General features: G+C 48.8%; 1 protein-coding gene across 18 annotated transcripts in view; it reads left to right on the forward strand.

Annotated features, from left to right (window-relative positions):
* PPP2R2D (protein phosphatase 2 regulatory subunit Bdelta) overlaps window positions 1-9,321 on the forward strand; it is a 49,764-nt gene extending 40,443 nt beyond the window's left edge. For 17 of the 18 annotated variants that reach the window (XM_074003088.1, XM_074003084.1, XM_074003087.1 and 14 more), the window contains 2 exons: window positions 1,813-2,074; window positions 8,456-9,321. In XM_074003088.1, the coding sequence (XP_073859189.1) occupies window positions 1,813-2,074; window positions 8,456-8,735 (542 nt within the window). In that variant the 3' untranslated portion in view covers window positions 8,736-9,321. The remainder of the gene's footprint in view (window positions 1-1,812; window positions 2,075-8,455) is intronic. The other variant, XM_074003094.1, reaches the window with a different exon arrangement.
* The last annotated feature ends 1,616 nt before the right edge of the window (window positions 9,322-10,937 follow it).

The following is a 10,937-nucleotide window of genomic DNA, read 5'->3' on the forward strand; positions in this document are numbered from 1 at the left end:
TTGTGGCACCACCGAGAAGCGGGTCATTTATGCCCAGAGCCTGGGTGTCTCCTCAGGCTGCCAGCACTGGGTCCCACCAGGAGCCACCCGTGCCTCTGCCTCTGTGCGTGAGACCTGGGCTGAAGCCGCCAGCACACAGGAGGCTGTTCCCAAGTGCTGGAACGAGCTCTGTTTGTGTTGAGCTTGGCTGGATTGGAAGCCACTTCCCTGAGCTGAAAGTGTAGCATTTTAATCCTCTGAGCTTTCAAGTTCCTTCTAGGTGAGGGGGTTCTGGTTTTGTTTTTATTTTTAGCCATAAAGAATGGGCTCGACTTGACAGAGCACTGTAGTCAGCGTGTCCCAGTGTCCTGAAACATTGCTGACCCTTCTCCAGTGCCAACAGGTAGACACGTGTCCAGTGACTTCCTCTAACGGGGAAGCCGCCAGTCAGTCCCACCAGACTGAGGCACTGCTCGTGTGCAGCGGCGCCCCCAGCGCCTTGGTGGAATGTGCCACCGACCTTGCTCAGCAGCCTTTCTGCCTGTTCTCTTTCCTGAGGTTGAGGTGTGTTTTTAAGAATTCCGTATTTCTACTAGAATTCCTGCGATGAAGATAAGTGTGTCATAGCATTTGGCCTGTATCTTAAGCGTAACATTCTTGAGTAAGTAATTTCAGATTCCAGTTCTATTTGTCATCAGAGTGACTTATTTGAGTAAATGCTTGGTGTCGGCACAGCTGGCTTGAAGTTAACTTCAGATACTAAGCCAACAAACACACAGGCTCCTACATCAAGAAAAAAGAGAAAAAACCTAAAGCAGCTTAAGGTCAAGGAAGCACAAGCCAGGTGCAGTGGTGCGCACCTGTGGTCCCAGCTACCCTGGAGGCTGAGTGGGGAGCATCACTTGAGCCCGAGAGTTTGAGACCAGCCTGGGCAGCATAGCAAGACCTTGTCTCTTAAAAAAAAAAAAAAAAAAAAAAAGAAGCACATCTCTCCTGGCCTGAACTTTACAAAACCTTAAGGCATGACCTTATGCTAGGGCGGTCAGTGGCCCAGTGGGGCCGTGGGCACCTCTCTCTGCCACAGGTGCAGGTGGAGGGAACTCTGTCAAGTTACTGCAGAGAAAGCAAAGTCTGCTGAGGAAGCACTCAGATCTTTCTGAAAATAGGAATCCAGTTTTGTCACAGTAGAACTTGAGTGTTCAGTATTGGAGACAAACCTTTGCTGGCTGGCTTTGACAGGCAGGACCATCTTGGTGGTTAAAATCGGGACCACAGTGTTGCCGGTCAAGGTGGTCACTCCTGCAGACCCACAAGCTGTCAACCCTCCGAAAAGCAGGCAGTTTCTCAGAGGCGCAGACCGCTGTGTCTGCGTGACCATATAATGCTGTTTATGTCTTCCTGTGATGTGTATGTGATAGGATTTCACGTGCTCGGGCCTGGTGCCATGAGGATGCAAAGACACTCCTACAGGAATGCGGTGGTGCTGAACCTGGGCCCACATCAGGATGCCCCGAGGAGCTCCCACAGATTGCAGTGCCCAGGACCTTGCCTAGAGGTTCTGATTCAGGGTCCGGATGAGACTTGGGTGTCTCCGCTTCTGATGCCTGTCCCTTGTCCATAGCTGGTGCTAGAATGTCGTATCCGAAGCTTTTGCCCACGGAAGTCACAGAAGATCAGAAAACCTAGAGAAACAGAAAGATCAGAAGACCTAGTGTTGTTGAGGCCAAGCCCTTCCAGAGTCTCTGTGAAGGGGCCACGTCCTACTTGAACTTGCAAATGATTTGTTCTCTGATTTTTAAACAGAAGCTGAAAACGTTTTATTTTGTTTTTCAGTTTTTGAAGAGCCTGAAGATCCCAGCAGTAGGTCCTTCTTCTCAGAAATAATTTCATCCATATCTGATGTAAAATTCAGTCATAGTGGGCGGTACATGATGACCAGAGACTACCTGTCGGTGAAGGTGTGGGACCTCAACATGGAGAGCCGGCCGGTGGAGACCCACCAAGTCCACGAGTACCTGCGCAGCAAGCTCTGCTCTCTGTATGAGAACGACTGCATCTTTGACAAGTTTGAGTGTTGCTGGAACGGTTCGGATAGGTAAGGCCTGCGTGGAGATGAGCCGTCGCCCCAAGCTTGCTGGTTTCCCAGAGTGCAAGGTCAGTGAGGGAGGCGAGTTGTCCTCGAGCATCAGAGGATGCTCATAGGTGTTGTTTTCCAGACGTTTTGATTGATGGATGATAGTATCAAGGTAGAGAAAATAGGATCTCTGAGCAAGTTTCTCACCTAGCTTGTCATTCCATCTATATTTAGACAAGAAGTATAGCACTAGGTACAGGCCGGCTGTGTTTTAAATGATTAGTGAATGTTAGTTTTATTACTTTTTATTATGCCAAAGATGAGTGAAAAGGAAGGAAGTGGGGAGGGATTCACCTCACTGGAACGGCCGTGTTGCAGTCCGCCTGTCCTTCCGGAGAGAAGCAGATGGAAGCACCCCAGAGCCACTGCCTGTCGTGCCCAGACACAGCGTGGTCGTGGCTGGTGTGAAACGCTGGTGTAATTTGTAATGTGCTGCTTCTAGGATCTTGATAATTTATTTTGTATACATTCTTTAAAGATATTATGATTAGTGTGGTTGACAGTTATGTTTCATTATTATGCAAAAAGTTACATTTCAGATGATGGAAGATCATCTTGCACCATTTTAATACAGAATTTTTGTTGAGAATTTAAAAGTACAGAGGAGTCTGCTATTGGCAATAGGTGATTGACTGGATATTCTGCGAAACCCTCTGGCATAAACACCTAGAAATGCTGGATATGATACAGCAGGTGTCTCTTCAGGTGTGTAGTTGAGCCCACAGATAAGCAAGGGAAATCTCACAACAGCCAGAAACTAAGAGGCAGCGAGACCAGAACAGCAGCCTCCGAAGGCGTCTACTCTGAGAGCAGCCTTGCAGCCCCGGCTGGCCTCAGGGCCATCAGCCCATAGCGGGAGCCACTGCGCCCGTGAACAGCAGGTTGTGGTGCGGAGCTGGAGCCTTGGCCCACACGCGGTGACTGGCTCACGGTGGCTCTGCCTATGTGAACGTGGTATTTTCAAGAGCTGAGGCCTGGGCCCACACGCGGTGTGGAGTTGGAGCAGGGACCCTGGAAGATGATGTCCCCCTCCACCGGCAGGTGGAGTCCAAAGGGCAGTTTGTCTGTCTGAGGCCTCGCATGGGGGTGGCCAGCACTCCCTTGAGACGTGGAAGCACAACCTCCCTGCACAGGGTTTGCAGTGTGGGTTTGTTCGGCTGCGTCATGATCTGTCAGGTCTCACGCCGTGGAGCTCCTGCCTCCACCAGGGCTGTGTGCGGGCATCGGGACGGACGGGCGTCTGGCTTCTACTGTGAGGGCTGTGTGCGGGCATCGGGACGGACGGGCGTCTGGCTTCTACTGTGAGGGCTGTGTGCGGGCATCGGGACGGACCGGCGTCTGGCTTCTACTGTGAGAGGGCTGTGTGCGGGCATCGGGACGGACCGGCGTGGTTCCGGCTCTGGCTTCTACTCTGTTTGCAGACTGACCTGTCAGCCTGTAGCATCTCACAGATGTTGAATGAAGACATGAGGTTCCCGGGTCCTCGTGGCACCGCAGGCAACATGAGCCTCTCGTTGGTCTGGGTTCCCCATGGGTGGACACATGAGGCCATGGCTGATGCACACTGAGCTTAGAGAACCCCATTGCTCTCACAGTGGGCAGTAAACACACCTGCATTTTGACCAGAAGAGACATGATCTCATTCCTCAAGGCCACTTGCTGGAAGCACAGCCCTGAGAAATGGCCCAGGTGGAGAGAATGGCGTTGTTGGCAGACTCCATGAGAACACACATGCTGGGTGGCTGCTGCCAACACACCCAGATCTCTCTGGATTTCCTCACATTAAAATCATCTAAACATGAGCTCACGGGTGAAAATTACCAAGCACATACAGGAAAAGCCACCGTGAGCAAGTCAGCAGAACCATGGTGAAACTGAACCTCCAGGAAGGCAGCTGTTGAGATCCTAAGTTAAAGAAGATAAACTAAGAATGCTTGAGATATTCACAGACTAGAGGAAGGAAACAGCCTAAACCAGGAACCACGTGACTGCTAAACATGACCTGGAGACTGGAAAGGAATCAGATCATCTAGAAATGACAAGTGTGATAGATGAAACTGTGTGGGTTTAGCGGCAGGTCCATTTTGGCTAAACAGATCTTCTATTAGTGGATGGAAAGGAAAACCAGAAGAAATGGGGGCTAAAGAGCCAAACAGAAAACGTGAGACACTAGGAACTGTGGAGGCCAGGATGAGGCACAGCACACGTTTAAACGGAGAAGTGTGGGGTGTGAGGCTTAAAGTGACGGTGGCCAGCAATTTTCGCTAATTTATGAAAGCCGGAATACACAGAATCGGGAGGCACAGAAATGCTCACCCATGTCATCATGAAATTGCAGGACACCAAACACAAAGAGAATATCTTAAATGCACCAAGGAAAAAACACAAACTGCCTCCGAAAGCGGACACCGAGAGTGAGACTCGGCTTTGCCATGGCCACAGTGGGAGCCAGAAGCCGTGTGACGGATCCAGCAGGTGTGACTCGTGACTCTCCACTGCCAGCTTAGAGGCAAGCCTTGAAATAGATGACTTGTTCAAGAATCTGCTTGTGATAAAATTATTTTCAAATGGGAAACAACGTGTCACCACAGGGAACTCAGTAGAGTGAGCTGTGAAGGGAGCGTGGCCCTGCAGAAAGGAGCTGAGACAGATGGGGAACGCAGCTGGCAGGGAAGAGCAGTGCGGACTCTGCAGCTCTGCCAGCTGGGCGACCTTAGTTAACTGTGCTGGGGGGAGAAAAATTAGAGCCCTCGCCAGCCCCACACAGTAAATAAGCTCCGAGCGCTTGTAAGCCTGAGGCGTCTTCATGAGCTCTGGAGACAGAAGGGCTTTAACAGGCCCCAAAGCCCAAGGAAAACATTAAGAAATTCAACTACATTAAATTTTAAACTTGTTTATATTGAAATTAAAAGTGAAAATCCCCAAAAATGTAACAAACAGAGATTAAGTATCCAGAAGATGTGCAGAATTAGGAGTCAACAAGAAGGTGGCAAACAACTCAGAAAAGAGCAAACACCATGAATGGGGTTTCGGAGAAATGGAAAAATAAATAGAAATGTTCATCCTTTTTAGTGATCAGCAAGTAAAGCCAGAGGGACATCCTTTCACGCCCGTCAGAACGATGAGGGTGTAGGGGAGAGGGTGGAGACTGGTGGTCTCACCCAGTGCCCTTCTTGTGGGCCTCGGTGACATTCAGTCCGGTTGGGAGCTTCTTGTGTGTACAGACAAGAAAACATGCTCAGATACCTGAAACAGCAAACACTTGGAGACAGCCCACAGGTGCAGAATTAGGGGAATGGACAGGTAAGTTGTTCTCTGTCATAACATATACTGAAAAGCAGTGAGAATCAGTTATTAGAACTACATGGATCACATAGGTGGATCTCACAAATTTCAGGAGCAACGTGTACAGCACAATGACTACAACGTGTTTAAGACATACAAGACAGTTTTGTTTTAAGACGCGGTAACTGTTGGCCAGGCACAGTGGCTCATGCCTGTAATCCCAGCACTTTTGGAGGCCGAGGAAGGTAGATCATGAGGTCAAGAGTTTGAGACCAGCCTGACCAACATGGTGAAACCCCATCTCTACTAGAAATGCAAAAATTAGCTGGGCATGGTGGTGCACGCCTGTAATCCAACTACTCAGGGGGCTGAGGCAAGAGAATGGCTTGAACCTTGGAGGCGGAGGTTGCAGTGAGCTGAGATCGTGCCACTGCACTCCAGCCTGGGCAGCAAAGCGAGACCTTGTCTCAAAAAAAAAAAAAAAAAATTTGTAACTATTCAAAATGTAAATGTGTGTGGGGATGACACATATTCTAGCAAGTGAAGACCCCAACTGGGAACGGGATAGATCATCTTTCTTTCCAGAGTGGTAACACAGTGTGGGGGGTTCACTGTCTTAGCAGTGACTTGCGGGTGTGGGTGGTTCACTGTCTTAGTAAACTTGCGGGAGTGTGGGGGGTTCACTGTCTTAGTGACTTGCGGGAGTGTGGGGGGTTCACTGTCTTAGTAACTTGCGGGAGTGTGGGGGGTTCACTGTCTTAGTGACTTGCGGGAGTGTGGGGGGGTCACTGTCTTAGTGACTTGCGGGTGTCGGGGGTTCACTGTCTTAGTGACTTGCGGGAGTGTGGGGGGTTCACTGTCTTAGCAGTGACTTGCGGGTGTCGGGGGTTCACTGTCTTAGTGACTTGCGGGTGTGGGGGGTTCACTGTCTTAGTGACTTGCGGGTGTGGGGGGGTCACTGTCTTAGTGACTTGCGGGTGTCAGGGGTTCACTGTCTTAGTGACTTGCGGGAGTGTGGGGGGTTCACTGTCTTAGTGACTTGGGGGGGTTCACTGTCTTAGCAGTGACTTGCAGGTGTGCGGTGGGTGGTCCCTGTCTTAGCAGTGACTTGTGAGTGTGCGTGGGGGGAGTCCCTATCTTAACAGTGACTTGGGGTGTGTGGGGGTGTTCACTGTCTTAGCAGTGACTTGCAGGTATATGGATAGTTACTGTATTCTTTATTCATCTTGATACATTTCAAATATTGCAAAATACCCTTAGATTACATATCCCCAAGACCATCTAAAAGCATTCCCAGTAACACTTGCTTAGTCCATTTACTTTCACAGACACGCCCGTCTTCCTGCCTGGAAACTTCTGTTGAGGGACCTGATGAAGGGGAGTGAGGCATTGCAGTGCTGCCTCAGCCCAATCCTGATTCTGTGTGTGGCAGCGCCTCCTCGTGTTCTAGGTCGCCTCACAAAACCAGTTACGCGCTTGTGTCTGTGTCTGTGTCTGTGCTGTTCCCTTCCTGGGCCAGCACCGGGCTGCTGGGCAGCGCCCTTGTTTGCAGTGTGGAAACACCCGCTCTGGGGCTGGCACTGTCTGTGAAGAATTTAAAAGTGATCATAAATCTGTGTAAAAGCTGATCTGCTTTTCGTTATTACCACGCACCAGCAATTCCAATGTCGGCCATACATCTTTTGTCGTCTGTGTTCTGAATAATGGTTGCTGTTGAGTTTTAATAACATAAATGTGAGCTTCAGATTCACACATTCTTATACTTACCCTTTCGTAAACATTGTGTTCTATGTGGAAACTAATTTCGGGAACTCCCAGTCGATGGCCCTCACGTGCCAACTTGGCTGCACACCCCTGTTCCAAGACCACGTGCACAACTTGGCATTGCTGGAGGGCGCTGGGCACATCTTGTGTCTCCTGCCCCTGTGGTGACGTGGACTCCTGGATGGAAGCAGGAGATGTGAAATAAACGTGGATAGCTGAGTGCAATTTCTCTTTTCTGAGTTTGTCTTTTTTGTGTGTGTGTGTGCTTTGAAGTTTTAGACAAGGTCAGCCAGACACTAGATATTTGCCAGCAGCTGGGGTCAGTGCTGGGCCATGGAAGGGAAACAGCCTGCTTCTTTCTCGTGGCACCTTGAAGACGTGCCGGCACGAAGGCCTCTCGCCGTGCATGACCCTGGGGGCAGGACGTGAGGGTGCGGGTCAGTGTCAGAATACGAAGAGCAGACGAGCTTCGAGGACTGCTGGAGAAATCAGAAGGGCATTGTTTGAACACATCTTTCATCAGAAACTGGACTGATAAAGCCATGGGTCAAATCACGGCAGTGTTTGCTATCATTCAGCCATTTTTCTGCCATTTTTGTAGAAAAAGTAAGATTGCAGAGGTGTTTGCCAATATGAAGTTATGAGGGTGTGTGCGTTAGTGGAATTTTTCAACTGCAGAGAAATTTGAAAGCCATTACAATTGATCTTGAAGAAACAAAAGCATGGACAGTATTGTATTGTCTGGAATGTGTTGTGAAATGCAGTTGTTCTAAAATTCTGCCACACTTCGCCCAGTGTTTAAGATTTTTACTATTTCTATCCGTTGCTTCATTTGAAGGAAACTTTTTGAAATTAATAGAAAAGCAGTTTAACTCTGAAGAAACATTGACAGATATGACTAGTAACTGTTGAACATGATAAGGATTATGTTCAGGTCATTATGAATTACTGACAAATTGCAGAATTTAAGGCTTAAAAATAAACTGTACTGTTATTCATGAGTGAGATAAATAGGTGGGATTGTTTCAGAAAATATACTAATGTCATTAAAATTATGACTCCATTATTTTGTTTCTCCTGTGACTATTCTTACTGACATGATTATATATAAAGTTCAGTAAGAATCTTCACTGCATTTCTCTTCTGTTATTGTGATTGTTCATTCCTGATTTCTGAAAGTAACTGGGTTGTGGGGGAGGGTGGTGTGCACTGTGCACCCCAGGGGTGGGGTCTGAGTCCTTGTTGCTGCTCCCCCCACTTAGGAGTGCTGCTGTCTGCTCTTGTTTTGAACAGCGCCATCATGACCGGGTCCTACAACAACTTCTTCAGAATGTTTGATAGAGACACACGGAGGGATGTGACCCTGGAGGCCTCGAGAGAGAGCAGCAAACCACGCGCCAGCCTCAAACCCAGGAAGGTGTGTACAGGGGGTAAGCGGAAGAAAGATGAGATCAGTGTGGACAGTCTGGACTTCAACAAGAAGATCCTGCACACGGCCTGGCACCCCGCGGACAATGTCATTGCCGTGGCTGCCACCAATAACTTGTACATATTCCAGGACAAAATCAACTAGGGACGCGAACGTGAGGACCGTCTTGTCTTGCATAGTTAAGCCGATCATTTTTCTGTCAGAGAAAGGCATCATCGTCCACTCCATTAAGAACAGTGACGCACCTGCGACTTCCCTTCACAGACATGGGAGAAAGCTGCCTCCGCTGGAGGCCCGGTGTGTTTCTGCCTTTGGCGAGGTGCGAGGCAGGCGCTCCTGCTCACATGGAGACGCTCTCGAAGCAGAGCTGACAGACACTGCTCCCAAAAGGCCATTACTCAGAATAAATGTATTTATTTCAGTCCGAGCCTTCCTTTCCAATTTATAGACCAAAAAATTAACATCCAAGAGAAAAGTTGTTGTCAGTTACCGCTCTTCCTCTGACTTTCCCTCTTTCTCTGCCATCGCACTTGGGCCTTCACTGCAGCGTGGCGTGGCCACCGTCCGTGTCCTCTCGGCCTTTCTCTGAGTCCGGGTGGGCTCCGTGGATGTGTGGATGTGGCCCGAGCAGGCTCAGGCGGCCCCACTCACCCACAGCATCCGCCGCCACCCCTTCGGGTGGAGCACTCAATAAAAACAACACGCTATAAAAAGTGTTTTTAAATCCAAACATAAGCATTGCCTTTTCATTGCATAGAATGAAGTTATGCAGGGTTCTTCTTTGGAACTACCTGTTTGAGAAATGTGTCCCCTTCTTTGGCAGCGTGGGGGGATGTGTGCAGCATTTCTGTCCCCAAGCTGCCACCCGCTGTGTTTCTATAGAAGGAGCCCATCAGATACACCAGGTAAGGTCTGGGAAAAACCAGAACCGAGGCCACCTCTGAGAAAGAAAATTGCAAGGAAGAACCGAAATTGCTGCCATCTAATTAGCCTGGTTTAAAGTAGCCTCAAATTCACTACAGATGAAGAAACGTGCTTTCTTTCTAAGGCTTTTGAAAAAGTACTTTGGGGGCCGGGCGCGGTGGCTCAAGCCTGTAATCCCAGCACTTTGGGAGGCCGAGACGGGCGGATCACGAGGTCAGGAGATCGAGACCATCCTGGCTAACACGGTGAAACCCCGTCTCTACTAAAAAGTACAAAAAACTAGCCGGGCGAGGTGGCAGGCGCCTGTAGTCCCAGCTACTCGGGAGGCTGAGGCAGGAGAATGGTGTGAACCCGGGAGGCGGAGCTTGCAGTGAGCCGAGATCCAGCCACTGCACTCCAGCCTGGGCGACAGAGCAAGACTCCGTCTCAAAAAAAAAAAAAAAAAGTACTTTGGGGGAAGTATACTTTTTAAATATTGCTAAAATTATATGCATGCTAAATTGCATCCTGCATTTCAAGTCAGGAAAATTAAGTAATTTTAATTACATGATGCCACCAGCACGTTGGTTTATTTTCAAGTAAGATCTTTGATACCAGAAATCAAGATTTTCCAAGACAAATAATACAGAGCTGTAACAATGCTGAGTGACCAGAGCTTGCTTCTGTGGGATTTAACACACACCCACTACGTGTCCCCGAGGGCAGTGGGGAGTCGGGCTCCCGTGCCCCTGTGGGGATGAAGGTGTGTGCTGATCCCCCATCCTCCTGTGGGGATGAAGGTGTGTGCTGATCCCCCATCCTCCTGTGGGGATGAAGGTGTGTGCTGATCCCCCATCCTCCTGTGGGGATGAAGGTGTGTGCTGATCCCCCATCCTCCTGTGGGGATGAAGGTGTGTGCTGATCCCCCATCCTCCTGTGGGGATGAAGGTGTGTGCTGATCCCCCGTTCCCCTGTCTAGATGAAGGTGTGTGCTCATCCTGATTCCTCGTGCCCCAGTGGAGATGGAGGTGTGTGCTGATTACTGATCCACATGCACAAGAACAGGGTGTCCGTCAATACCCTGAATTAATGCTAACACAGTGCCACTTGAGTTCACATTAAGTTAGAAATTGAAAATCTAAAAGTACTTTTATTTTAACTTAAAAATAATTTCTATACTGTATATTGATTGATTGTGACACAATTTACAAAGTCTGAGGTGTGGAACAGAGTTATTTAAACATTAATCAACCCTGGTCCTTAAAAAGACAGTTCTAATAAAATGGGATTGTATATATTTGTTCAACTATTTTGACCAAAAAAAGTTTAATAAATTTTAAATGTTTAACTGGATTCTCACTACGTATTTGGACACCTTTTGCCATCTTTCCTCTAGAACGTATTTCCCACTGAATAGCCGCCTCCTCCACCTCCGGGGCAGAG

Source organism: Macaca fascicularis, chromosome 9, assembly GCF_037993035.2.
Source record: "Macaca fascicularis isolate 582-1 chromosome 9, T2T-MFA8v1.1".
NCBI classification, from domain to species: domain Eukaryota; kingdom Metazoa; phylum Chordata; class Mammalia; order Primates; family Cercopithecidae; genus Macaca; species Macaca fascicularis.